Genomic DNA, 26,827 nt, shown 5'->3' with positions numbered 1-26,827 from the left:
TCACCCGCTCGCTCTTCTTCAAGATGAACCTCCTCCCTGTTGACTATCCCCCCACTCCACCTTCGTACCGTTCGTCTCCCTTACCTCCAACAACGTAGAATCTTCCTCGATCTTTGCACCCTCTTCAAATTCTCTACTAGCCTAATGGACTGTTCCGCCCCTGCTGATATCGTTCTTCGTAATGCGTCATACAACACGCGTAACGCTGACATTATCGGAGTGCCCTTCGCGGAGCTCGAAGTCTATTTCTATTTCCCGATCCCGAGACTATGTCGGAGTGGACTCCTTTTTGCACTTTAGTTTTAAGTGTAAACTACGATCTTTGCTTTTTCCTCCTTCTGAGGGCAATATGTAATTGGAATCTTTTATGATTATTATCCGTTTCATTAATAAATAAACAAATAAATAAATCGCTTCTTTTTATACTTTCGCAAACAAGACGTGGGTGCGAGTTATATCCAATTTAAAAGCGCCAGTATTTTAAGTCCACACTAGGCCAAAACTAAATTTATTGTTAGCGGTATGAGGGATTCTAGGTCCACATCTGCATGATGTTAGAACGGACCTAATACAGAGCAACTTACTCTCATTTTGTTTGGTCTACGAATCCCCTTATTTTGACCAACAGCACTCTCGCTTTCCATTTGGTTCGGTTCGTGAATATGGACTAATAAGCCTATAATGGACTAAACACTGGAGTTCGTGAAAGTACTATCCGTTTCTAAGAAAGTGCAATTTCGCTGGCTCATCCTTATTGAGGACTCTGCACAATCTGGAAGTCACTCTTTAACCTTCCAGTTCGTCACAGTATGCTCTAAAGGAATCCTGTATCGTACGTTTTACGACCCTCTTGTATTCACGCAGTGAGTTCTGGAAGTCTAACCAATCTTCATTCTTATTGCTTTTGCAAGCACAATTTAGAAGTCGTCTGGTTGATTTCCTGAGTCTTTGCAGTTCTCGGTTCCCCCATGGAAGAGAGCAAGGGTAAATAAGCAGAGGCAACTAGATCAATCCTGAAAATATTTTATCGTTTTCCATTCTACAATTTTCCAGGATTTCACCATTTCCTTTTTCTTTTGCCAAGCGGAAGGCAATAAATATTTCCAATTCATTTCTCAAGTCAAGGATATAGTGTATTCGCCATGCTTACATGTGCATAGATGTAAACGATGTTGCGGGAACCTCCTCTTATATAAGTCCAAAATATATTCCATTTCCTGGAAGGCAGAAGCAAGAATATTATTCTAGTATTAGTTTAAAGTACTGCCCCCATTCCATGATAACTATCACTCGACTAATCCAAATAATTATTATTTGGGTGGATGAAATTTGTTTTTGATATTTGAATGTATACATATGTGTGAACAAAAGCCATAGCACATTCAATATTAAGCATCAATTAAAGATAATGCAATACACAGAATATTTTGCAATCCCATTAACGTTACGAACATATTATCTTATCTAAAATGATTCAACAGAACAACGGAGTTTTCTGCAAACTAATCTAGATATGTCGCCACCTCATTAGCATCAGACAAATCGCTTACTTGGGCTATCAAATTTCATAACAGCGTCGGGAAATTTCATTCAAAACCCTAATACGAGTAATATAAATACACGTAAGACAGAATTTATAGTATTATAGTATAGTATGTATAATAGATGAGGAGAATACCAAAAAGCTTTATTGTGGGTTTGATGATAAAGCATTTATTTGGACGAGGCAAAATATGTATTTCAATATTAGAATTAGACATACGATAATTATATAGCTGTAATTTGAACACTAAATCCATTTTGGTTATCAAATTTGTCGCTAATGGGAACGCCGACCTTTGATTTGAGAGTAAACTAATTTCCCCTCTATTGTACCATTGCGTAAAAATAGGGGATTCCCCTGGTCTCTGAACTAGAAGGGGAAATCTGGCAACTTGACTCTGCCATTAACTTCCTTTCTTCTCCAGCGCGCAGTTGTCATTAGCAATTTAAGTTAGCTGTGAAATAGTTGGGTGTCCCATCAGTGTTGTGTAGCGTTTTACTTGGATTGTGTAGTGATAAAGTAAAAATGACGGAAGTATCGTGTAAAGCACCAGTTTCCGCCCTCCAGGAGTATCTCATGAAGAAAAGGCTGCCGCTCCCTTCGTACGAGTTTAGCAATGTTTCTGACAAAGGCGGCCCAACATTCCAGTGCATTGTGACCGCACTGAGTGAAATGGCGATAGGATTGGGGCGCTCAAAGAGCGCGGCTAAGCATGAGGCTGCGGAGAATATTTTGAGAAAATTCCAAACTAGCGACAGGGAAGTGTGCTATGCACCTCAGGTTAATACGCCAGAGTTTGATGCGGTGTCGGCGCTTCGTCAGATGTGCGTGGAGCGCAACTACCCTTATCCCCAATTCGAGATTACGCAAGGGGGTGACCAAGTTGCGCCCAAGTTCACTTGCAAATGCAGTGTGGCCACTCTCTCTTGTTCTGCAACATCTTCGTCGAAAAAGTGGGCTCGCCAGCTAGCGGCGCAAGCAGTCATGGAATTAGTTGATGGAGTGAGTAAGCAATGTGGTTTCGTATGTTCATCTATAGAATAAAAAAGATGCAAATTGGATGACGTGTACCCAGGTTGGGTTTTGTAATTCGAGATTATTGACGAAGATAAAGCTTCGTCGGTAAATGAGAATGTTCGTCTGCCTTTCTTCGATCCGTTTGTTCTAAAAATTGTGCCGTTTTCCGGTAGCAACTCTATAATGGTGTGTTGCAAATTAAATGGTAAAACGGCGTTGCTATTTGTTCATTTTTTCTTGATAACACATTCGATTTATTTTGCTTTACTTTCGTTATACAAGATAAATAATGAATAACTTAAAGAGTAAAAAAAATATATTTTATTTAATCAAAAGCGAGTGACAAGCCCGATCTTAAAACTTAGAATGAAGAGCTTAGAACTAGAACTAACTTAATTTCTAGCTACATGGCTCTTTTATTACTTTCAATTGTTTATTATTTCATCAGAATGTTGCACTGAAGATTGTGCTTTGGTCTTGGGAATGTTTACTTTCCCATGGACCAAAGATGTTCTTGATGCACCTGACAAAACAACGTCTGGGGCAATTACTAAGAATTATAAACAAGCAATAGATAGTGTGGGAACGTTTTGAATAAGTGGGTCTCGCTATGGATTGTTGAAGGTAGAAACATTAGGATAAGGAACCTGATACATAACCTCCCTTTCCTTTAATTCAAAATTCTCCTGAATTTTTCTCGATTTTGAAATTTTATTATTTATGGTGTTAACCGGTAACAACATCCATCGCATTTATTTAAGACGCACTCAGAGGAGACTTTCTAAAAATGACATATGATGGGTGATCTGAATGCCAAGGGATCTGACAACGTCTTGCTTGGACATGTGACTAGGAAGCGCGGTCTTGGCAATCGTAATAGGGCCCATACACTGTCAAACAAATTGCGCAACGGAGCGATGCGCAACGTTGCGTTGTGCAATTGTAATTCCCATAGACTTAGTTGAAATTTTGTTCAAACATTAGTTACAAGTTGGAAACGGAACGAGTAACATGCTATTAAAATGGTATTGCACATCTCTGTATTGTTATCGGAAGGGGTAGAATGGTGGGGGTGACCCCCTTTGTAGCCCCCCTTCCACATTGGGACGATAATTACTCGACCTTATTTATGATTCGAAAATAGCCGCTTTCGGGGTGCCATAACTTTGATAGGAGTGGAAAGGAGGGACATTTTTTTCCCTTCTACATATCCTCTTTACACTCTTACTCTCCGGGGGTATGGTAAGCAGACTCAACTGATGATAACAAAATACCCCCCATTAGACGGAGGAAATTTGGGAGAGAGGACATCCTTTATCACTGCGGGAATAGGACTCAAAATTAAACCCTACCTTTTAAAGGGATTATGACCGCCGCTGTCCTTTAACGGGGTTTAAAGAAGAGAACCTTTCTTTCCTCTACCTATCCTCTCCCATTATGTCCTTCTCATGGGATAGTTTTGAAAATTCAAGTTAGCGATGCTGATGTAAAAGGAACCCCACTTTAAATGGCCATAACCTTATAAGGGCGATGGGCACATTGAGTTTTGACCGGGTTTGAACAGGAGGCACCATCCCCTTTCTCCTCCATAAACTTTCCAACCCCTCCGGGGACGAGGTTGAAAATTCTGCCTTCTCGAAAATTATATTTTAGCCGTCACCTGACAAATATTGTGCAACAGAGCACAATATGCCCACACACTACGCAATGCATTCCGCAAAAGATTTCAAACATGTTTGAAATTTGTCAAACATTTGCGCAACGCATCAAACGCGCCCATACATTAACAAATTATTGCGCAACAGCCTGCGTTGCACAATTTGTTTGATAGTGTATGGGCCCTATAACGATAATGGTGAGTGAGAAGTTTGTGGATTTCTGCAGCTACCACCGTCCCGTCATTGGTGGTACATTGTTTGAGCTCAGAGCCTTTTTTTGTAAGGAAGAGTGTGGGATTTTTACCCACTAAAACCACCCCCGACTCCCTCCTATCGCGTGGAACCACGATAAGGGTTGTTGGGTATCGGAGTATAGCAAAAAATCCTTAAGATAATTGCTTAAGGCTCTTAAGCCACAACAAAGATTACCGATCCTTGGGACGGGTAATGGGACTAGTAAAAACCACGGATTGATTATGACTAGCCTACTCTATTCATTTCCTTCTGATTTATATACAAAATTATTTCTTAGTTCAAATGCTTAATCAACAAATTATAATTCAATTCAACAAAAATTCTTGGTTGTAATTCGAACGCCTTGACTGTGATGAACTTCAGTTAGCGTTTTGTTCCCTATATTATTGCAGGCACAGTTGATATAGGTCGATTACCTGTTCGTACCTGGTTAGCACGTTTTGTGGTGCAAGGTGAAGGTCGCTGCCTTGAGTATGGGGCATTGCGTGGGTATCGTGTATCTATCATGAACATTTTGCCGTGGAGCGAAAAATGTTTGATGATCTGTTTCTTGGGCAATTGTTGTTGGACTTTGCTAGTGTCCGGCAAGAATTGTTGCAATAAATTTTGATTGTTTACATTTTGTAATTCATTCAGTTTATCTCTTGATGTGGATTAATTTTTTTGATTTATACAGCGAAAACTGTTCGATCTGTTTCTCGAACAAGGGTTAGCTCACTTTAGCTATTTCTTCACTCTTCTATGCGCAACTTTCGTAACCGCGTCTTCCTCACCTCTTCCGCTTATCGCAGTTTACCCTGGATTGAGGCGATCATTGAATTGATCGCACCCCAATCCTCCCGCAATATTAGCATTCTCCTCACCACATTTGCCGGTATCAGTGTTTCAGTTTTCTCTAGGTTTCTCCTCTCGTCCCTGAATCTCTGGGACTCCCTCGCAGTTTGGACAATTGGGGAAATTGTCCAATTTGAATCAGTAGAAATACTGGCGATATCCTCCATGCCTAAGTGAGATTATCTCCCCATGTTGTCTCCTCAGCCACTACTTGATGGTAGGGATCAGTCTGTGTGTTCAGCGACCCTTTTCTGAGTGACCCCAATGCTCCCGCCATCTATTTACAGATCTCAGCTTCTCGTAGTGCTTCGTCTGTGACAATGTAGAAACTGACTTCAGATTGTATATATTCGTCATCTCATTTGCCAAGATGTCAATTGACATCATTCCGGAGATGATGAATGCAGCCTCATCTGAGACGGTTCTGAAGGCAGAACACACCCTATAGACCACACTCAAGTTATGGGCATTACATGATATGCGAAATGCCCTTCTCCAAATAGGAATAATATAAAGCAAGATCGGGCTCACCACCCTGGCAATAAGTAGCCTACAAATATACCGTGGCCCTCCCACGTTCGGCATTATTCTTACCAGGTCATACTCGTCAAGCATCCCTCGTCACAAGCATATTGCACGTGTTGTTTAAAACTTAACTTGGTATCTATCATCTCTTCCAAGTATTAGGTTGCCGATTCTAATTTCGCTTACGGCGCTTTGTGATGAGGACCACTTCCGTTTTTTCCTCCAGAAGTGCCAATCTAGCAGTCTCTAATCACGCTTTAACAGCACTGATTGCTTCGCAAGAGTATAACTTGGCATCCTCTAGATGCTTCGCGACCATAACCAATGCTATATCATCGGTATAATCCACCACCGTGGCCTCTTTCGGAACCGGAAGGTTAATTACATCATTGTACATGATGTTTCACAGTAGTGGGCCAGGCAACAGATTTTTTGGATTCATCATCGGTGTCATACAAGAGCTTCCGTTCTCGCAGGTAGCTAGCGACAATAGCTCCGAGATAGGTGAGAACACCAATCGGGACCAGGCGTATAAGGTCCCAATTGGTCGAATTAAATCCATTCTTCACGTCTAGGGTCACCACCACGTAATATTCACTGATACTGTCCCCTTTCGTAAATTGGATTTTTGGCCAAGTCAGTAACGATTTTGATGATATCAATGGTGATCTGGCTTTACGGAACCCATACTGCCGATCTGAAAGGCCTCCCTGGCTCTTGACGACATTTTCCCCACAGTGTCTAGAAGACATATGGGTCTAAAAAAGGATGGTTCATTTGTAGGTTTACCAGCCTTAGGCAGTAGTAATCGCTTCTGCCACTTCCATGCTGTAGGGAATATCTCCTCGGACATGCGCGCTTCGAACAATTCATGACGAGCTTAAGGGCTCCGTTCGGTATGCCGTTCAGGCCCAGAGTTTTGTTATCATCTATTCTGCTGCAGATCTCCGACAACTCGTCCGTGGTCACTGCAGGAATTACAATCACATTCAGAGATTTGTGTCAGTGAAATGTGTCAGTGGTCCTCTCTTCCTGGGGAAGTAATCCCTGGATGATTTTCAACAAGAGGATAGGGCACGTGGTCTGTGGGGATGACCGTCCTCAATCGTCCCATCAATTCTATAGACGCTCCCCCACGGATATACATTTGCTTCCGATCAAAGCTCCTTAAAGCATTCCCTCTTGCTCCGCTCAATGGCAAGCTTGAGGTTTTTGCGGGCTACCTTGTAATCATGCTCCTTTTGTCCCTGATGAATGAATGAAAGTTTATAGTTACTTTAAGGTTTCTATTTTTTTTTTTTAAGTAAAAATATAGTGAAAATTGCTGTAAGTACTAAAATGAAAATTATTGTTGAACCAGCAATGTAATTCGTCAGTGATAATTTCCAGATTCTCTGCGGTAGGTACTGCAGTAATTAATTTATAATCAATCAACTGGTAAGAATTTGGTACTTTAATGGCTGGAACCAGGGTGTCCTTGTCGTATTTTAGAAGTCCTACTTTAATATATTCGGGTCCGTAAAAATCTAGTCGATTCTCTTTCAGTTCCGTTGCCGTCAACATACTAGGATGTATTAGACCATGTTTTATCAGCGCTATGTTATCAATTATTTGATTTAATTTGTCCTCCAAGGTTTTTAATTTAAAGATTTGATTGAATTTTGTTCGTTGTAAGATTATTCCCCTTTCGTTTTCACTCATTTGCTCAAATACTCGATTTATCTGATTTCTATCTGCTTCTATGGTATTTTTAAGGTTTGTTATGGATTCGTTGAAGTGAGAGTTTATTTTAATTTGACTATTTAGGTTTTTAATTATATAGGGTTGGGGGAAAAAGAAATGTATTTATGATCAAAATTTAACGCTTTATTTAACATACTTAGAATTATCCGATTTAAGTGAAATTTACACCGTTTTGTTTGCAAACCTGTTGTCATTTAGAAGACAATTTCATGATCCCCTCCTTATTTGCTAAAAACCCAGACAACCAGTTTTCGAAAGCCTCTTTTGAGGCGAACTTAGTAGCACCAAGAGCGTTTTGCATGGACCAGAAGAGATGGTAATCACTTGGTACCAGGTCCCGACTTTACAATGGGTACTATAGGATATCCCATCCGAGGTCCCGTAGCTTCTGGCGAGTCATCAAAAATGTGTGAAGCCGAGCGTTGTCTTGGTGGAACACAACACCATTCCAGAATTGGTCAATTCTGGCCGCTTCTGGTCAATCGCCTGCTTCAAACGGTCGAGTTGCTCCCAGTAGAGGATCGAATTGAGGGTCTGGCCATAGTTGAGCAGCTCATAGTGGATGATTCTCTTCCAATCCCATCAAACACACAGCAAAACGTTTGGGCCGATTCGCCGCGCTTCGACCACGATCTTTTCCGCTTGAGGTTGTCGTACGTGATCCACTTTCCATCACCAGTCACCATCCGCTTCAAAAATGGGTCGAATTCGTTGCGTTTCAGCAGTGCATTGCAGGTGTTGATTCGGTCCAAGAGATTTTTTGCGTCAACTCGTGTGGCACCCACACATCCACCTTTTTTGGAATCCAATCTTCTGCAAATGGTTCCAAACGGTTTTATGGTCTATACCCAGTTCCTAGCCAATCGAGCGAATGCTCGCATGCCGGTCTATTTAAGATGATTTCGACGATTTTATCAGTTTCTACGACGATTGGTGTATCAGTACAGGGTGTATCTTCGACAGCCACTACACCACAACGAAATCTATTAAACCAACGCTGTGCTGTGCGAATCGTTACAGTATCGGACCCATAAACTTCACAAATTTTTTCGGCCGCCTCCGTTGTATTTTTACCTTTCAGGTAGTAAAAACGTAAAATATGACGAATTTCTTGCTTGGTGGACTTCATCTTTGACGCGTTATAACTTAAGACTGAAACGTAAGGAACCTACTGTTATAGTTTTGGACTCTGTATAGTTTTTGAACTATTGTCAAATCCAATTTTCTCGTAGCTACAAGTCTTTCCTGAATCATCATCATCAACGGCGCAACAACCGGTATCCCGTCTAGGCCTGCCTTAATAAGGAACTCCAGACATCCCGGTTTTGCGCCGAGGTCCACCAATTTGATATCCCTAAAACCTGTCTGGCGTCCTGACCTACGCCATCGCTCCATCTTAGGTAGGGTCTGCCTCGTCTTCTTTTTCTACCATATATATTGCCCTTATAGACTTTCCGGGTGGAATCATCCTCATCCATACGGATTAAGTGGCCCGCCCACCGTAACCTATTGAGCCGGATTTTATCCACCACCTGACGGTCATGATATCGCTCATAGATTTCGCCGTTATGTTGGCTACGGAATCGTCCATCCTCATGTTGGGGGCCAAAAATTCTTCGGAGGATTCTTCTCTCGAACGCGGCCAAGAATTCACAATTTTTCCTGCTAAGAATCCAAGTCCCCGAGGAATACATGAGGACTGGCAAGATCATTGTCTTGTACAGTAAGAGCTTTGTCCCTATGGTGAGACGTTTCGAGCGGAACAGGTTTTGTAAGCTGAAATAGTCTCTGTTGGCTGCCAACAACCGTGCGTGTTTCATCATCGTAGCTGTTATCGGTTGTGATTTTCGACTCTAGATAGGAGAAATTATCAACGGTCTCAAAGTTGTATTCTCCTATCTTTATTCTTCCTGTTTGATCAGTGCGGTTTGATGTTGGTTGGTTTTCGGTACTGACGTTGCCACCATATACTTTGTCTTGCCTTCATTGATGTGCAGCCCAAGATCTCGCGCCAATCGCCGCCTGCTCGATCTGGATGAAGGCAGTTTGTACGTCTCGGGTGGTTCTTCCCATGATGTTGATATCGTCAGTATAGACCAGTAGTTGGGTGGACTTAAAGAGGATCGTACCTCTTGCATTTACCTCAGCATCACCGATCAGAGGACACATGATAGGGTATCTCCTTGTCGAAGATTGTTGTTGATGTCGAATGGTCTTGAGAATGATACTGCTGCTTTTATCTGGCTTCCCACATTGGCCTAGGTCAGCCTAGTCAGTCTTATTAATTTCGTCGGGATATCGAATTCTCTCATGGCCGCGTACAGTTTTACTCTGGCTATGCTGTCATAGGCGGCTTTAAAGTCGATGAAAAGACGGTGCAACTGATGGCCATATTCTAACAGTTTTTCCATCGCTGCCCGCAGAGAGAAAATCTGATCTGTTGCTGATTTGCCTGGAGTGCAGCCTCTTTGGTATGGGCCAATGATGTTCTGGGCGTATAGGGCTATTCGGCTTGGCAAGACAGCGGAGAATATCTTATCGATGGTACTCTGCAACGTGATACCTTTATAATAGCTGCACTGTGTGATATCTCCCTTTTTATGTATGAGACAGATAATACCTCGTTGCCAGTCGTCAGGCTTTGATTCGCTTTCCAACACATTGAGCATCAGTTGATGAACCACTTGGTGTAGTTGTCGCTTCCATATTTAACCAATTCGACTGTAATTCCATCGGCCCCTGGGGACTTATGACTTTTAAGTCAATGGATTGCACGTTTCTTCTATGTTTGGTGGTGGTAGCATTTGTTGGTCGCCTTCAGTTGGCGGGACACCCAACTCGCCGATATTTTAGTTGTTGAGCATTTGATAAAAATGCTCAACCTATCCCTCCAATATGTCCATTCTGTCGGAAATGAGATTTCCTTGTTTGTTTCGGCAAGGTGAGCAACGAGGTGTATAAAGCTTCATTCAGGTGACTTGTTGGTAAAACTTCCGCGCCTGGTTCGGTTGCTCACTGTACTTTTAGAGCTCACACTTGTTAATTCTCCCAGGCTTCCTTTTTCCGTCTGTGAAGTCGCTTCGGGATAAGTCTCTGCGTGTGCCTGCGTTCTTTGAAACTGCATGATTATTCGGTATGTTACATTCTTCCGTTCCGTTGCTAGTTTACATTCATCGGCAAAGAGAGCCGTTCCGACTTTTCTTGCGGCTGGGGCCAAGTATCTTTGTGGCCGTATCAATGATAACGCTCTTCAGGTGGTTGTGAAGATCATTTGTTGATGCTTCATCTTCAGGATCTCTGTTGACTGCGGTTATTGCGGCATCCATTTCCCTCTTATAGGTGTTGTGGATGGCTTCAGTGTTAACTCTCACCTGATTGTGAGAGGGGATTCTGGGTGGTGTTGTAATTCGAGCTCCGAGCACCATGCCAACGAGATAGTGATCCCAGTCTATATTGCCCCCCTATATGTTCTGACATTCATCAAGGCTGAGAGATGGCAGCGTTCGATCAACAAGTGGTCAACTTGGCTGAAAGTGGTCCCGTCTGGAGAGGCCCACCTATGTTTGTGAACCGCATTCCACGCAAACCAGGTACTTCCAACAACCATTCCGTGTAACACTGCTAATTGAATAATCCGCAGTCCGTTATCATTTGTATTTTATGTAAGCTATGGGAGCCAACGTATCGCATGGATTCGGACTCTGCCCCTACTTGACTGTTAAAATCCCCAAGTATGATTTTGATACCATACTTGGGGCAGGCTTCGAGGGTCCGCACAACTGCCTTGTAGAAGGTATCCTCCTCCGACTCTACAATCTCCTCTGTAGGGGCGTGAACGTTAATATTTCTAAATTTACCTCGCAAGCGCAGACTGCATAGCCATTCGCTTATGTTTTCAAAATCGACAACAGCAGGTTTCATTTTTTGGCTGACTAAGAAACCTACTTCAAGCATATGGTTTACTGGATGGCCGTTATAATATATGGTGTAGCCGACTCTTCTCCAGGAAACCAGTCCCTGTCCAACGCATCTTCTGCAACGCTATTACATCAATCCTATATTGGGACAGGGTAGCGGCTAACTGCTTGGCAGCTCCATCTCTGTACAGGGAGCGCACGTTCCATGAGAAAATGCCCAAATCGTTCTTCCGTTGTCGTTGCCGGGTTCGTGGTTGTGTTGCCAGTCTAGTCCGAGTTTCCTGTTGTATCTTTGTAACACGTTGTTTTCCATGTAGGGTTGACAGACCTACCCAACCTCCAACCTGGAGGACCGGTTGGTACAATTTGTTCCGTTTTTAGGCGCGGGAGACTCGCCTTCATCCTTCTCCGTCTGCAGCTTTTCGTTAAGAAAGAGCTCCCAGCGGTCACCACGTGGAGGTGAAAATAGGGTTTGGTACTAGAGCTTTTGGTGTTGGTTCAGCAAGCGTTTCCCAGGTTTTATGCTCCATCGTGGGTACCAATCCACGTTTCGCCCTGCGACCTACATTACCCTTTGACCACCACGGATTCGATATCCTCATTCAAAATGTCGTAGTAGTTTTTGTTAACATCATTAAGAATCTCCTTCCTTGTTTTTCCGGAAGCGGTCATAAGTTTGTTTAATTCTTTTTCCTGGACCTTTCATGGACAAGTAGAATCTTTCGCCGTATGACTAGCGCTTTGGCAAAGAATACATTTTATTTCTTTGCCATCAGTCTTCTCATCATGTGAATCCCCGCAGTAGAGGCAGATGATTCTCTCGCTCCTACACCAAATGTCTTTATGCCCCAATTTCTCACACTTTCTCCATTGCATCACCTTTCTTTCATAGTATACAAAATCATACCACTATTTTCTCAGGCAGGTCTTGTCCTTCGAACTCGGCTTTAGTGGTCCTAGTCTTAAAAAATTTCCCACCCTCTTCCCTCCTTTTGAATCTGTAAACCTTCTTAGGGCACCCAATATTACTTATTTCCGCGTCTTCTAAGTCATCAGGGATATTCCTAATGACTCCGTAAATTGATACGAAAGCTTGAGGAATATACGCTATCAGTTCGTACTTTTTCAAATTGGGATTATCCACTAATTCATCAGCAATTTTCGCCGATAAGAAGTTGGCCTTTACCCTATTGAAGGCTGTTTTTTTTTTATGTCAAGAACTCCTTTCACGTTTGACTTATTCAGTGTCCTAAAGATATCAATGTCAGAAATTCTCTCAGATTTTTCGCGCTTTTGGATATACATATTATAATAATAATCGTTGGCGCAACAATCCAATTGGATCAGGGCCTTGAAGTGTGTTAGAGCACTTCATTCAAGACCGTAACGGTACACTACAGAACACTGTAGGAGGCAATGTGGTCAGCATTGCGCTTCCTCGAGATTATTACTCTGATTTGATTCAGGTACTCATTCACAGCTGAGTCGACTGGTATCCGACGTCAAATCACGATACAAATTCCACTGCCATCAGTGAGATTTGAACCGCGACTTTCCGTACGATAGCCTTGCGCTCTAACTACTCAGTTATCCGGACGAGTATATACATATACCATGAAGTTTTTGGTGGCAACGGCTTCCCTATATATAGAAACATATCTATTTTGAACTGACCTATTCTCCATTTGCGTCCTATGTTCCATACTGTCCTCGACCTCTATATTTACTATTAAGGGTCATCCCGTGTGTCGGGTTGGAGAAATCGATTTTTTTTTGCATGAATTGTATCTATATATAGTGGAGAATATGTGGGCAAAGGGATTTTCCGATATTCCGAGTCCTTCAGAAATTACAGGGTTAAACAGGTAAGGAATTTGCAGCCGCGGCTAGAGTACTCGATGAGAAAAAGCATCGAATCTTTTTTGCCTGTTAGTTTTTTACCTCAGCCTTATAAATTTGAACATAGGTATAAATATAAAAAGATGAAAACCCAATCAATTGTCTAAACTTATTTGCTGTTTGGAATAAAAAGGATAATCCAGTCTAGAGTGAGCACTGAAAGGCTTTCAAGCTATACTCAGTTATATTTTATTGTAAGTATTGTGCTGTTTGTGTGTTCAGTGATTTTTTTTAAATGGATCGTACGAAGGGAGATCGCTTTAACGTTCAACGTCATGCTCGTACTAAAAAACGAGTATTTCATGGGAATCTATACTTATCAAAAAAGAAAAGCAAGCATGAACGTGGATGTTTCAATTGCGACAAGTTTTGTATATTGGATTTTGCTGGAGTTTTCTCTGGGCTAGCTATTCGTCGACACGCAAATTCGATAGAAGGAATGAAGCAAGAAATTTGGGCAACTTTCTTCCATAATTGTTCTACAGACGAAAATCCTCAGCATCAAAATTGTCCAGCAGCAAATGGCGCAAAGCGGAAGCTAAAGGAGAACTGGATAATTTTCACCACGAGAAGGCACCTTTGACTGAAGAAGTTCAAACAGTCATCAAACCAATCTACGAAGATTTGTCACGATATGATCTCTTGAACAGATGTTTAGGAGCAGAGACCCAGAATGACAATGAGTCGTTAAATGCATTGATCTGAACTTTCGCTCCTAAACACCTTCATTCTGGGGCCAAGGTCATAGAAATAGCTACTTTTCTGGCTGTAATTATTTTCAATGAAGGATTCAATGGCATTTTCGAAATCCTAATGACAATGGGATGTCAAGTTGGTCACATATGTCAGGTTTATGCCGACCGCCGTAATGAAGCGCGAATATGGCGCTCCGAACGACGATCGACTGACCTCGCTAAAAGAACCACAATTGACACCAGAGAGCAACAATCGGCCTTACAAGACTTTTTTGAAGAAACGGAGGGTGCTCTCTGTGGAGCAGGTATAGCAGATTAATGGTGAGCTAAAATTTTACTGTTGATAATCACATTTAAATTTTCAAATGCGTTTTTCTCGAAACTGCATCTTGAAAATCGGCTGCCGCCATAGCTCAAAATCTATCCAACCAAATTCTTTGAAATTTTCACTTCTTTAATACATATTTCTACGGTCCGCAAACTAGGATAATTGAAATCGGACGGGTCGTTTTTTTTTTATTCATAAAAAAAGCCGTAAAAAAACACCAAAATCCAAAAAATTAAATTTAAAAGCCCACCAAAAATTTACCTTTTAATATTTTCTAATTATCCTAGTTTGCGGACCGTGGAATATTTTTCACATTAAAATGCCGTTTAGTTTTTTTCCCTCAGATGAACACAGTGCCCTCCCCATCGTGGCAGCAGAAAAACACCTTTTTTTGGAGATGGGTGCATGAATTAACACCTGTTCCAAAAATTAGCTACGAAATCAAGCTGAAAAATTTATCACATATACTAGAGATATCAATAAACATATGGTGAAAAAATCGTTTCTATCTTTATCCAGTCCTTCAAAATAATTTTTCAAAAAAAGGCAAAAAAAAACAGCCTTCACATGAGATGACCCCCTTAATTTAGCGTCTTTCTTGGGGTTTTTCCCCCTATCTGGAGGATCAGGATCCCGCATGTCTATTAAAGTTTATGGTTTTTATGAATGTTTCCAGTACTTACTAGTTATTTAGATTTTTAAATCGTTAATTTTATCTCTTATTTACGCTTTTCCTTACATCAAAATAAATTGATCCCTAAACAACCAACCACACATAGAATCGCTGGAATAAAAATGTTAGCATCACTCACTTCGCTACGCTACATTTCACTTTTAGATTCAAGAAGATAATCTACCGAATAAATGGTTGTAATTTGGGAAAAAATTCCATTCAGTTTTCAAATCGATCGGTTAATTCCGTTGCCCGTTATTGATTTGAGGTGGGCGGACTACTTTTCATATCATCGTGTCGTATCAAATTGGGGGATTCCCCGGCTTTCCAAACGCGAAGTAGAAACTTGGCAACATCGACCATTGTAGTCAGCTGTCTTAATGCAGTCGGCAGTTGTCATCGTCAAATTTCAGTGTTTGGTGAATCAGTTTGACATCGTATTTTCGTTTGGGTTGTGCAGTGACACCGTAAAAATGACGGAAGTATCGTGTAAAGCGCCAGTTTCCGCTCTACAGGAGTATCTGATGCAAAAAGGGCATACGCCTCCTTTGTACGAATTCTGCGATACGCTCGAGGAAGGTGGCAAAACATTTCATTGCACTGTGACGGCCTTAAATGAAATGGCGATGGGATCGGGACGGTCGAAACGCGAAGCTAAGCATGAGGCTGCCGACAACATTTTAAAGAAGTTTCAAGCTAGCGATGCAAACGTGCGCTACGCACCGCAGGCCTCAATGCCATCGGTGGATGCGATATCAGAGCTCCGCTACATGTGCTTGCAGCGCAATCATCCTTTCCCCCAGTTCGAAATTGTTCAGGAGATACCTCCGCCGGCGCCAGAGTTCACTTGCAAGTGCAGCGTAGCCAGCATTGTTCGTTACGGGACATCATCGACGAAAAAGTGGGCTCGCCAACTAGCGGCGCAAGCCCTTATCGAAATAATTGAAGCAGTAAGTAAAGTGACCTAAAGACAAGCAAACTGATCTCAAACCAAGGTCCTAGTTCTTATGTCGGATCCGTACGTTTACCAGACCTCAAAAAATCAACAAAGGCTAACGCACTTGCAAGGGTGTGAATTTGTGGAGGTTGGCAGTTTGTAGCAAGTGCCAAGGTTGTGGACCAGGCATGAGACCGCTTAAGCCCTTTATTCTTAATATCGAGTAAACAAAACCCAGTTTGGATGACGTGTGCTTGGGCTGGGTTTGGTAATCTGCGAACGTTAGCAAGAGTGAGTCTTTTGTCAGTAAATCAGAGTGTGTCGTAAAGTTGAGCTGTTGGTCTTCTATCCATAATTTGTCCCTAAGGCTGTGTCGTGTTCCAATTATAAAGTTTAATAATGAAACGTTTCGGAGGAAATGATAAACGATCGGTAAGTGTGCTTAAGGGAAATTGTTTCGAGGCTCATCTAGTTTGCTCGAAATGTGATAGTTGACACTCAGCATCGGATCCTTTTGTTATGAGTTGTCTGCACTACACAGTGGTGAAATCGAGAAATCCTGGGCACTCTGCATTTCGTAACAATAGCGTTTTCACTTCAGATATTTGATGCATAAATCTTGCTGAGGCAGCAGTTATTTTTCCATGGAAAATGCATAGACGGCTCACTTATTTTTAAAACTCCAGTAGGGATCTAAAATGAAGGAGCTAATATGTCCTGTCGGAACGTTTTAAAATAGCATTTGTGGAAGAGGTAATTAGTATAGTTGATTTTGGTAAAGCTGTAGAACAGTGAGTCCAACGAATATGCATAGGGTGCGGCAGCATAACTTCCTTTTTTAAAATGCGCGCCACTCAGTTAGTTGATGTCATAGCGGAGCGCTAGTGGTCTCGTTCAAGAGGGGATACTGTAAAGTTTTGTCCCGACACGGTTCAGTCGCCATCATGCGTTGGAATAGTGAGGAGTGTGCCTTTGCCATTGGGGTTTACTTTTCAAGCGGATGTTCGGTTATTGCAACACTGCGTGCATTTCGGAATCGCTTTAATTTAGCCCCGTTGGCTCCCGTCCCAGACCGCAAATCAATTGTTACATGGGTCACTACATTCAGACAAACCGCAAGTGCGACAAAAGGAAGAACTGGAGTTCATCGGCCCGTTAGATCACCTGAGAACATTGAAGCAGTGAGAGCGTCAATGTTGCGATCGCCACGGCGTTCTGCGCGCAAACATGCATCTGCCCTTGGACTATCCGATCGTTCTGTGAGAAGAATTCTTCGTGATGATCTTCATTTTCATCCCTATAAGATGACGATAGTGCAGGAACTTTCAGAACGTGACTTCAATTCTCGGATGAACGCGTGTGAGCTTCTTCTTGATGTCGTTCTCGAGGGTGCTATTGTTTTTTCAGCGATGAAGCCCATTTTCATTTGTGTGGGTCGGTTAGCAAACAAAACATGCGCTACTGGGCTGACACCAACCCTCGAGAATTGCATCAAAAGCCTTTGCATTCACCCAACGTCACAGTGTGGTGTGCAATTTCCTCAGCTGGAATTATTGGTCCCTGGTTTTTTGAGGAAAATGAGGTTACAGTGGCAGTGAATTCGGACGGGTATGCAAACATGCTACAGAATTTTTTTTCCCACGGCTAGAAAATTTGGATTTGAGGGACACTTGGTTCCAACAAGACGGTGCAACAGCACACACTTCAAGAACATCGATGGCTGTTTTGAGGGAACACTTTCCAGAGCGTCTTATCTCGATTTGGCGATTTGGAATGGCCGGCACGCTCTCCCGATCTGTCCCCTTGTGATTTTTTTCTATGGGGTTTTTTGAAATCCCGTGTTTATGTGAACCGTCCAAGAACCTTACAAGATTTGAAGACCAACATCCAAGAAGAAATTGCCAACATAACACCTGCTATGCTAACAAGAGTCATGACAAACGCCAGAAATCGGTTTACGCAATGTATGGAGAATGGGGGACGTCACCTAACAGATTTGATCTTCAAAACAATGTAAATAAAAACTTTAGACATGTACCTACATTATAAAAAATAAATAAATATTTTCCGATGCATACAATAGTTTTTATTGAGTTTTGAAAAAAAGGAAGTTATGCTGCCGCACCCTGTATATGTGATAAATTCAGCTTGATATCGTAGCTAGTTTTCGGAATACGTGTAAATTTATGCACCCATCTTCAAAAAAAGGTGGTTTTCTGCTGCCACGATGGGGAGGGCACTGTGTTCATCTGAGGGAAAAAAACTAAACGACATTTTAATGTGGACAATATTCCACGGTCCGCAAACTAGGATAATTAGAAAATATTAAAAGGTAAATTTTTGGTGGGCTTTTAAATTTAATTTTTTGGATTTTGGTGTTTTTTACGTCTTTTTTTATGAATAAAAAAAAAAACGACCCGTCCGATTTCAATTATCCTAGTTTGCGGACCGTAGAAATATGTATTAAAGAAGTCGCGAACATTTCAAAGAATTTGATTGGATAGATTTTGAGCTATGGTGGCAGCCAATTTTCAAGATGCAGTTTCGAGAAAAACGCATTTGAAAATTTAAATGTGATTATCAACAGTAAAATTTTAACTACCATTAATCTGCTATACCTGGTCCATAGAGAGCACCCTCCGTTTCTTCAAAAAAGTCTTGTAAGGGCGATTGTTGCTCTCTGGTTTCAATTCTGGCTCTTTTAGCGAGGTCAGTCGATCGTCGTTCGGACCGCCAAATTCGCGCTTCATTACGCGGTCGGCATAAACCTGACATATGTGATCAACTTGACATCTCATTGTCACTAGGATTTTGAGAATGCCATTGAATTCTTCATTGAAAATAATTACAGCCACAAAGAAAGAAGGTGTTTAGGAGTGAAAGTCCAGATCATTGCATTTAACAACTCATTGTTATTCTGGGTCTCTGCTCCTAAACTTCTATTCAAGAGATCATATAGTGACAAATCTTCGTAGATTGGTTTGATGACTGTTTGAACTTCTTCAGTCAAAGGTGCCTTCTCGTGGTGGAAACTATCGAGTTCTCCGTTAGTTTCCGCTTTGCGCCGTTTGTACCAACTGTCCTCTTCTGCAGGATAATTTTGATGTTGAGGATTTTCGTCTGTAGAACATTTATTGAAGAAAGTTGCCCAAAATTCCTGGCTTCATTCCTTCTATCGAATTTGCGTGTCGACGAATATCTAGCCCAAAAAAATGTAGTGAGGTCGTTAATAATCTTATCAGTAAGTTTTCCAGCCCCTTTTCCACCAATGCCTTTGTGATTCTTCTTTGCATTTCTAAGCCGTGTTCCCATTCTTTTCTCGACATGTCCTACGCATTCCTATTTTACTACTACGTATATTTTATTATCTGCAGAAATTTGCAGAAATACCGGAGAAAGCTCCAGCAAAATCCAATATACAATATACAAAACTTGTCGCAATTGGAACATCCATGTTCATGCTTGCTAAAAGTTTTTTTGCTGATGTTGATGCGAAGTCCTTTTTCATCTCTGATAAGTATCGATTCCCATGAAATACTCGTTTTTTGCGAGCATGACCTTGAACGTTAAAGCGATCTCCCTTCGTACGATCCATTTAAACTGAACACACAAACAGCACACAATACTTACACACACACACAACTTGAACGCCTTTCAGTGCTCACTCTAGACTGGATTATCCTTTTTATTCCAAACAGCAAATAAGTTTAGACAATTGATTGGTTTTTCATCTTTTTATATTTATACCTGTGTTCGAATTTATAAGGCTCAGGTAAAAAACTAACAGGCAAAAAAAGATTCGATGCTCTTTCTCATGGAGTACTCTAGCCGCGGCTGTAAACCCCTTACGTGTTTAACACTGTAATTTCTGAACGACTCAGAATATCGGAAAATCCCTCTGCCCACATATTCTCCACTATATATAGATACAATTCATGAAAAAAAAAATCGATTTCTCCAACCCGACACACGGGATGACCCCCTTAAGACACTTGCAATTTGTCTACCTTTCCAAATCCTGACCCATTTGGCCAAAGTACATGACCCCCCCGTTGAGATGTTCGAGGAAAGATGTCATCGTCCATTGAATTCCTCCACGTTCTCCGGAAGAAATAATATCGGTGACAGAATGCAACCCTGGCGGGCTCCCAATTTCGACCTCAAATTCCTTCGAAGTTTTACTTCGGATTAGCCCATGACATTTTGCGCTATCATATCTCGCTCTGATAATAGCTATTAATTTCTCTGGGATGCCCCTTCTACGTAGAGCATTTCACATACATTCCCTGTTCACGCTATCAAAAGCTTTTTCGAAATCGATGAAGAGCATGTGCAGCGAAGATCTAAATTCGGCGTATTGTTCCAAAATTATCCGTAGGGTGTTTATGTGGTCAATGCAGGAGGATCCAGAGCGGAAATCAACTGCTATCTGTCCATTAAGCTTTCGAGATGTTCTTTGATGCGTTCCAGGATTATTTTAGCTATTATCTTTGCGACGGCAGGGAGCACGCAGATATCCCTCCAATTGTGACACTCAAAACAGGTCTTCTTTATTTGGGATCTATGCAAAGGAACTACAGGGGGCAGAACATAGCTATTCTCACCGATAGCCAAGCAGCGATCAAGGTACTTAGGTCCAACCAGGTGAACTCTAAACTGGTATGGGAAGGCCTTGAGAGACTGAATACACTCGGCTCGTCCAACAAGGTCTGGATACTTTGGGTTCCAGGCTATGCTGGGTTGGAAGGCAATGAGGCAGCGGATGAACTAGCCAAGAAGGGAGCAGGGATGCCTTTACACGGGCCAGAACCCTTCTGTGGAATCGGAAACGGTTTCATGGCTATGAATCTAAGAAACGAAGAGAAACGGTTGAAGGAACTATATTGGGCGGGCCTACCAGGGATGGAGCAGTCCAGGGTGCTTATTGGGGGATACGAAGCCATGCGCACAAAGGATTGCTTAAACCTCACCAAAAAGAACCTCCGAATCATAGTGGGATTCTCACTGGTCATTGTCGGCTTAACTATCACCTAGGGAAGCTAGGGATATCTACGGACACTGCCTGCAGGTTCTGTGAGGAGGAGGACGAAACCTCTATGCACGTCCTGGGACAGTGTCCGGCACTTGTGCAAAGTAGGTCGATACATCTGGGAGAACACTTAATACCAGATGCAAAGCTGAAACTTCTGGAAGTGGGGAACATACTAAAGTTCCTAACGGTTACAGGCCTGCTTGAGATACTATGATCAACAGGTACACTATAACCAGTAAAAGGGGCACAATAGTTCTTCAAGGACGACTTTTCCTTAACAGAATAATAATAATATTTGGGATCTAAACGATCGTCCCCTTCTCCCCTAATTCCCTTTTTCTATTATGCTCGGATCAATAGTCCGTATTTGCATGTTACAGTGCTAGCCATTTTATCCACAAGAGGAGGGACCTCGCCGGTTGTAAGAAGTCGATTGTTAATGTCCTTCACAGGACCATCGGAAAATTTGCAATCACCTGCAAGCTCTTTCGTGATGCGGTATACAATCCTGAAATCATTGTGACCTGCGCCATCTCCCGTTCCCTGACCAGCGCAATAGCAAATTCTCTTTCGTCACTTCTTGGGATTTTGCTCGGTATCGGAGTTCGAGCGCACCATGCCCGCCATCACTCGCAGCGGTCAGTAGAGTCTTCAACCCCGTCGTTCATCGATCCGCTTTCACGACTACACCAGCCAGACCTTATGACGCCCTTTCGGGACGTGGGCAACTACCTGTGCAGCACCCGGGAAAAGCATTTTTGATGGCCCAATGCTCATCGATATTCTCAGGCGGGTTACACAGTATATTTGCTGTTCGATCAGTAAGATAGCACTTCTTGAACGGCAGTTTGGTCGTACAAGCGGTCAATGTTGAACTTATGGGGTTGCAGCTCACCAACTATGCGAGATGTGGCGAACGCAATATGCAAGCCGATCCGATGATGATCCTTTCGAGACCGATGTCAGCGGAAGAAGAAGGGCTTACTACGAACTATGCGATCGGGCTGGAAAACTTACTATACACCCTCAAGATATTAATAAAGCTATGGTGAAAAATTCGTATTTGTATCTTTATCCAGTTCTTCACAAAAAATTTAAAAAAAAAAAGCCAAAAAAGACGGCTTTCACACAGGATGACCCCCTTAACTGGAAATCACTACAAAGAAAGTTTCTTGCATCTCGTAAAGAATCTGCCGCACGGGGTTTTAAGATATGCAAAGAAAGGGTGACCGCTATGACGTGTGTTAATTTTGCTGAAACTCATAAACTGCCGTTGTTGCATATTGGAAAATGCAAAAAATCGTGGCGTTTCAAAAACATCACAAACTTACTCGTGTCGTATAGAGCGAAAAAGAGCGCTTAGATGGAATTATTCATCGAATGATACAAAGGCGTTTTTTATAAAAATTTACGATTTGGTGGTAACAGGATCATAACAAAACCGGTAAAGTGCTGCTTCTCTTAGATAATGTACCGTCACACCCACCCGGACTTTTAAGTGATGTATCCTTCGCCAAATGTTACATCTTTACTCCATTCTGTGGACCAGGGGGTCATCGAAAAACTGAAAAAAATGTATCGGAAATAAGTTCTAAGACGATTTCTGTTAGACGATAGCACTGACGGTAGCGTCGTTGCATTCTCGAAGGCACCTGAAGTAGTGCTGTTATATGATAGCGCGAATCAGCAGATAATAAAAATAATAAAATTCCTCGGCTGCAGCCAAAGCTCGAAGACTCAAATTCGAAATTTCAAATTTGGATATTCAAACTCCGAATGGGGGCCCAAAAAACTCATCGATGTAACAGTCACCAGGCCAGGTAAGCGGGTCATCAACCGAATGGCGTTGGAATGACGATGTCCAAGTGTCGTGGGAAGAAATGCTTCTACTATAAGTTTCTCGACTGACGCTGACCGATTGGCAAATTTACGAGAATTTTAACCGGAAAGCAAAGATAGCGACTGCTATTCGAGCGGTCCATTACAAAGATCTTTACGAAAAATTGGACATTCGGGACGGCGAGGGAAATCTGTATCGACTTGTCAAAAGCCGACACTAACGCACACAGGATATCGAACATTTCTGTTGCGTTAATGACAAGAATGGTACTTTGATTACCGACCGATAGATGGCGAGAATATTTCAAGCGGCTTTCAACGGAGGACTGCTCATCCTGCACTTCCACAAGCACTGCCGACATTTGATGGAATTCCCCCTATCAACGCGATTGAAGTCGAGGAATCTATAAAACGGATGAAATTGAGGAAAGCAACAGGACCTGGCGAGACGTACAAACTGCCTTCATCCAGATCGAGCAAGCGGCGCGATATTTTGGGCTGCACATCAATGAAGGCAAGACAAAATATATGGTGGCGACGTCAGTACCGAAGACGAATCAACCAAAAGTGCGGTTTGATACTGGTCAAACACAAAGAAGAATAAGGATAGGAGAATACAACTTTGAGATCGTGGACAATTTCTCCTATCTAGGGTCGAAAATCACAACCGATAACAACTACGATGATGAAATCCGCGCACGGTTGTTGTCAGCCAACAGAGCCTATTTCAGCTTACAAAGACTGTTCTGCTCGAAACGTCTCACCATAGGGTCAAAGCTCTTACTGTACAAGACAATGATCTAGCCAGTCCTCATGTATTCCTCGGGGACTTGGGTTCTTAGCAGGAAAAATTGTGAATTCTTGGCCGTGTTCGAGAGAAGAATTTTTGGCCCCCTACATGAGGATGGACGACTCTGTAGCCAACATAACGACGAAATCTATGAGCGATATCATGATAAAATCCGGCTCAATAGGTTACGGTGGGCGGGTCACTTAATCCGTATGGATGAGGATGATCCAGCCCGGAAAGTCTATAAGGGCAATATCTATGGTAGAAGAAGAAGACGAAGCAGACCCTGCCTAAGATGGAGCGATGGCGTAGGTTAGGACGCCAGACAGCTTTTAGGGATATCGAATTGGTGGACCTCGGCGCAAAACCGGGATGTCTGGAGTTCCTTATTAAGGCAGGCTTAGACCGGATACCGGTTGTTGCGCCGTTGATGATGATGAGCAGGACCTGGCGACGTCACTTCTGAGCTGTGGAAAGTAAAGAGCTGGGACCCAATACTGTGGCTCAGTAAGTTCTTCAATCGGGTTATTCAAGAAGGTAGAACACCATCTGACTGGCAGTTCAGCAGAATGTTCAAATTACTGTCGATCCGATGAAGACCGTATTCACGGCATCATTCAAATAACCGTGAATCAAGCCGGGTTTGTCAAGAACTGTGGAACTACTGATGCAATACACGCTGCGTGGTTACTCATGGAGAAACGCCGTGAGAAACATCGCCTTCTTTACGTTGCATTTCTGGATCTGGAGAAAGTGTTTGATAGTTTGACACATAAACTTATTTGGTATGCTCTGCGGCAACACCTAAAACCAGAAGAATTCATTCGTCGGATTAAATTGCTCTACGACGATTCGAAAAGTAAAACTGGAAGTGTGGCGGGCATATCAAGAACGTTTCGTGTCTCAGTTGGTGTTCATCAAGGAAGTTTCTTCTCGCCACTCCTTTGTTCTTGTTGCGGACACTGTCGCCCTATACACTGCTTTATGCAGATGATATTTTCCTAACGTCTCATAGGAAATTGAATCTGAATTAAACTGAATTTCTGATGACCAATCCTAATGAAACAGGCGCTATCAATGGCAGTGACCTACCCAGAACTGAACGATCTAAATATCTCGGATCAATGATATCAGCCAATGGTGAACTGCGTTATGTAATTGCCTTACTGATTAGTGTAATTGAATGAGGTGGTGTTCCACAATTGGTGTTCTTTTTGATCGACGATCGTCAAAAAATTACCGTACTGCCGTCCGCCCTGTCGCTCTCTACAGTTCCGAGTGTTGGTCGACTATAAAAGACAATGAACTGCGCTTCATGGTAATGGAGACGAAGATAATACGTTGGGCCAGTGTCGTAACCCGCCATGATCACATCCAGAATGAGGATAATCGTGGTCGATATGGGGTTGGAACAATCGTGGAGGGTATGGCCGCGCTAACGAGAATTCACTTGCCAGAATTGGTCTGAACATCAAAGTTGATGGAAAATGATCAAAAGACCGACCGAAGCAACGTTAGCTTGATACGGTGGATGGTGATTTGAAAGCCTCACGACTTCATCCAGATCAACGCTTTGATAGGGAAAAATTACGAAATCAATCAAGACAAGCCGAGGGCGCTTCCAAACAGGACAAAGGCTGAAGAAGAAGAAAAAGTTTGTAAACTGGATTGACTAATTTAGAAATCGAGCGTCACGTGTTGGTTATATTGTAAATAAGATGGATTGATGCAGTGATACAAATGCATGGTAATAGGTAAGGTGCGGATTCTAATTTCAGAGTTCTATTTAAAAAGGGACTTCGTAAGTCTCCAGATTCCCAAGTCTCATGGAGGCTAGTCGGGATTAAAGTTTTTAGAGGTTAGCGACATCTCTATGTTATTTAGCAATCTAAAAATTCGGAATAGGCTGTTTTCGAGAGCTTTAGTCTGGGAAATCGGAACCTCACTTTGAGGAATCACAATAATTGTCGTGGCATTACACTATTCAGATCTTCAGACCAGAACATAATTTACAAGATAACTTTTATGAAAAGCCAGCTAATCGCAACTAGAAAAAGAATCCACTGACCGTTTAAGCATTTTACGACTGGACGTAAATATTCATTTATTGCCAGGAAAAGGGGATAGTGATGATGAGCGTATAGATTTGTAGATATGTCCGGCAAAAAAAGGTCCAGTCACTAAAAAAACCGCAGAAGTTTAGCTTTGTTCACAATAAATTCAAACTAAAAAACTAAATTTATCCTGGCCCTTACCTTTATCTCAAAAAAATCTCTTCTGTCTTGAATTAATCCTTTTTTTTTTCAATTCCATATAATTACAGATTCCCGTACTGGACAACGTAGATGATCTTATGAAGTATGAAGATGAAAAGAATCGTTCTAAATTTAAAATTTACAAAGAAATAACTGAATCCGATGAAAAAGATCTACCCGGGGTCTTGTTGAGTAATCGTCATAATTATTTCAAGAACTTACCAGAGGAAGTTAAAACGGCCGCGAAGCGAGCACTTACTGACCAATACCACATTCCTTCTGCAGATCGTGTTGATCAAGTGCTGAGGGCTATGAATATAATCTGCAAGAAGAGTAAACTCCGATGCAATCCTGGTCCGGATATGCTATTTATTGAATTAGTTTGTCAAATGGATGTGGTTTTTGCCGGTGATGAGGAACTTTTGTATGACGAAATCTTGGATTACTTTAAAGTCATGTTAGAATAGGAAAACGCGTTTATTGTGGTTCTGAAGATATTGTATGCAATACATTATATTGTCGTTAATAATGTTGCTGAGTTTATGAATTTGGAATCAGGTCAAATCTAATAGGTTACTTCCAAGGTGATAATTCGCCGAGTTACGATGTAGCGAGGTGAAAAGCTGCTTTGAGTAAAGATGTCCTAAATGGACTATCAAGAAAACATGATGAAAAAAATACCACTTTTGACTCTACAGGTGGTCGTGGGCAGCAACCGAAGACGCGATTCCCGCTGAGAACACCTTGGCCAAACAATGGATATATAGTCCATTGTAGTAGGAACTTGGAGAGAGAAGGACGCCTCTGAAGGAGACTTCATCTAGGTAGGTTTCAAGGCCCAACAAAGAAGGACAAGAGAAACAACACGCCGCTCAGTTAGAAAATCG

The 26,827-nt window shown here is 42.1% G+C and overlaps 1 protein-coding gene across 2 annotated transcripts; it reads left to right on the top strand.

Moving 5' to 3' along the window:
* Positions 1 to 1,949: 1,949 nt before the first annotated feature.
* On the top strand, positions 1,950 to 26,470 carry LOC119661716 (double-stranded RNA-binding protein Staufen homolog 1). 2 transcript variants are annotated; one of them, XM_038071171.1, is made up of 2 exons: positions 1,950 to 2,545; positions 26,009 to 26,470. In XM_038071171.1, exons 1-2 carry the CDS (start codon positions 2,069 to 2,071, stop codon positions 26,405 to 26,407), a joined length of 876 nt encoding a protein of 291 aa, XP_037927099.1. In that variant the 5' UTR covers positions 1,950 to 2,068; the 3' UTR covers positions 26,408 to 26,470. The 2 variants fall into 2 exon arrangements, with proteins under 2 accessions (XP_037927099.1, XP_037927098.1); XM_038071170.1 differs by lacking the exon at positions 1,950 to 2,545 and adding an exon at positions 15,479 to 16,037.
* Positions 26,471 to 26,827: the final 357 nt, after the last annotated feature.

This window comes from Hermetia illucens, chromosome 1 (assembly GCF_905115235.1).
Source record: "Hermetia illucens chromosome 1, iHerIll2.2.curated.20191125, whole genome shotgun sequence".
In the NCBI taxonomy this organism is placed as follows: domain Eukaryota; kingdom Metazoa; phylum Arthropoda; class Insecta; order Diptera; family Stratiomyidae; genus Hermetia; species Hermetia illucens.
Note: the sequence above shows the minus strand (reverse complement) of the source record. Positions and strands in the feature narration are given on the sequence as shown.

What these genes read in the sequence shown, in the direction of transcription:
- LOC119661716 (XM_038071171.1), top strand. Translation starts at nt 2,069, where the DNA reads ATGACGGAAGTATCGTGTAAAGCACCAGTTTCCGCCCTCCAGGAGTAT. An exon ending in TCATGGAATTAGTTGATGGA is followed by an intron (nt 2,546 to 26,008) that starts GTGAGTAAGCAA and finishes ATATAATTACAG; the next exon opens with ATTCCCGTACTGGACAACGT.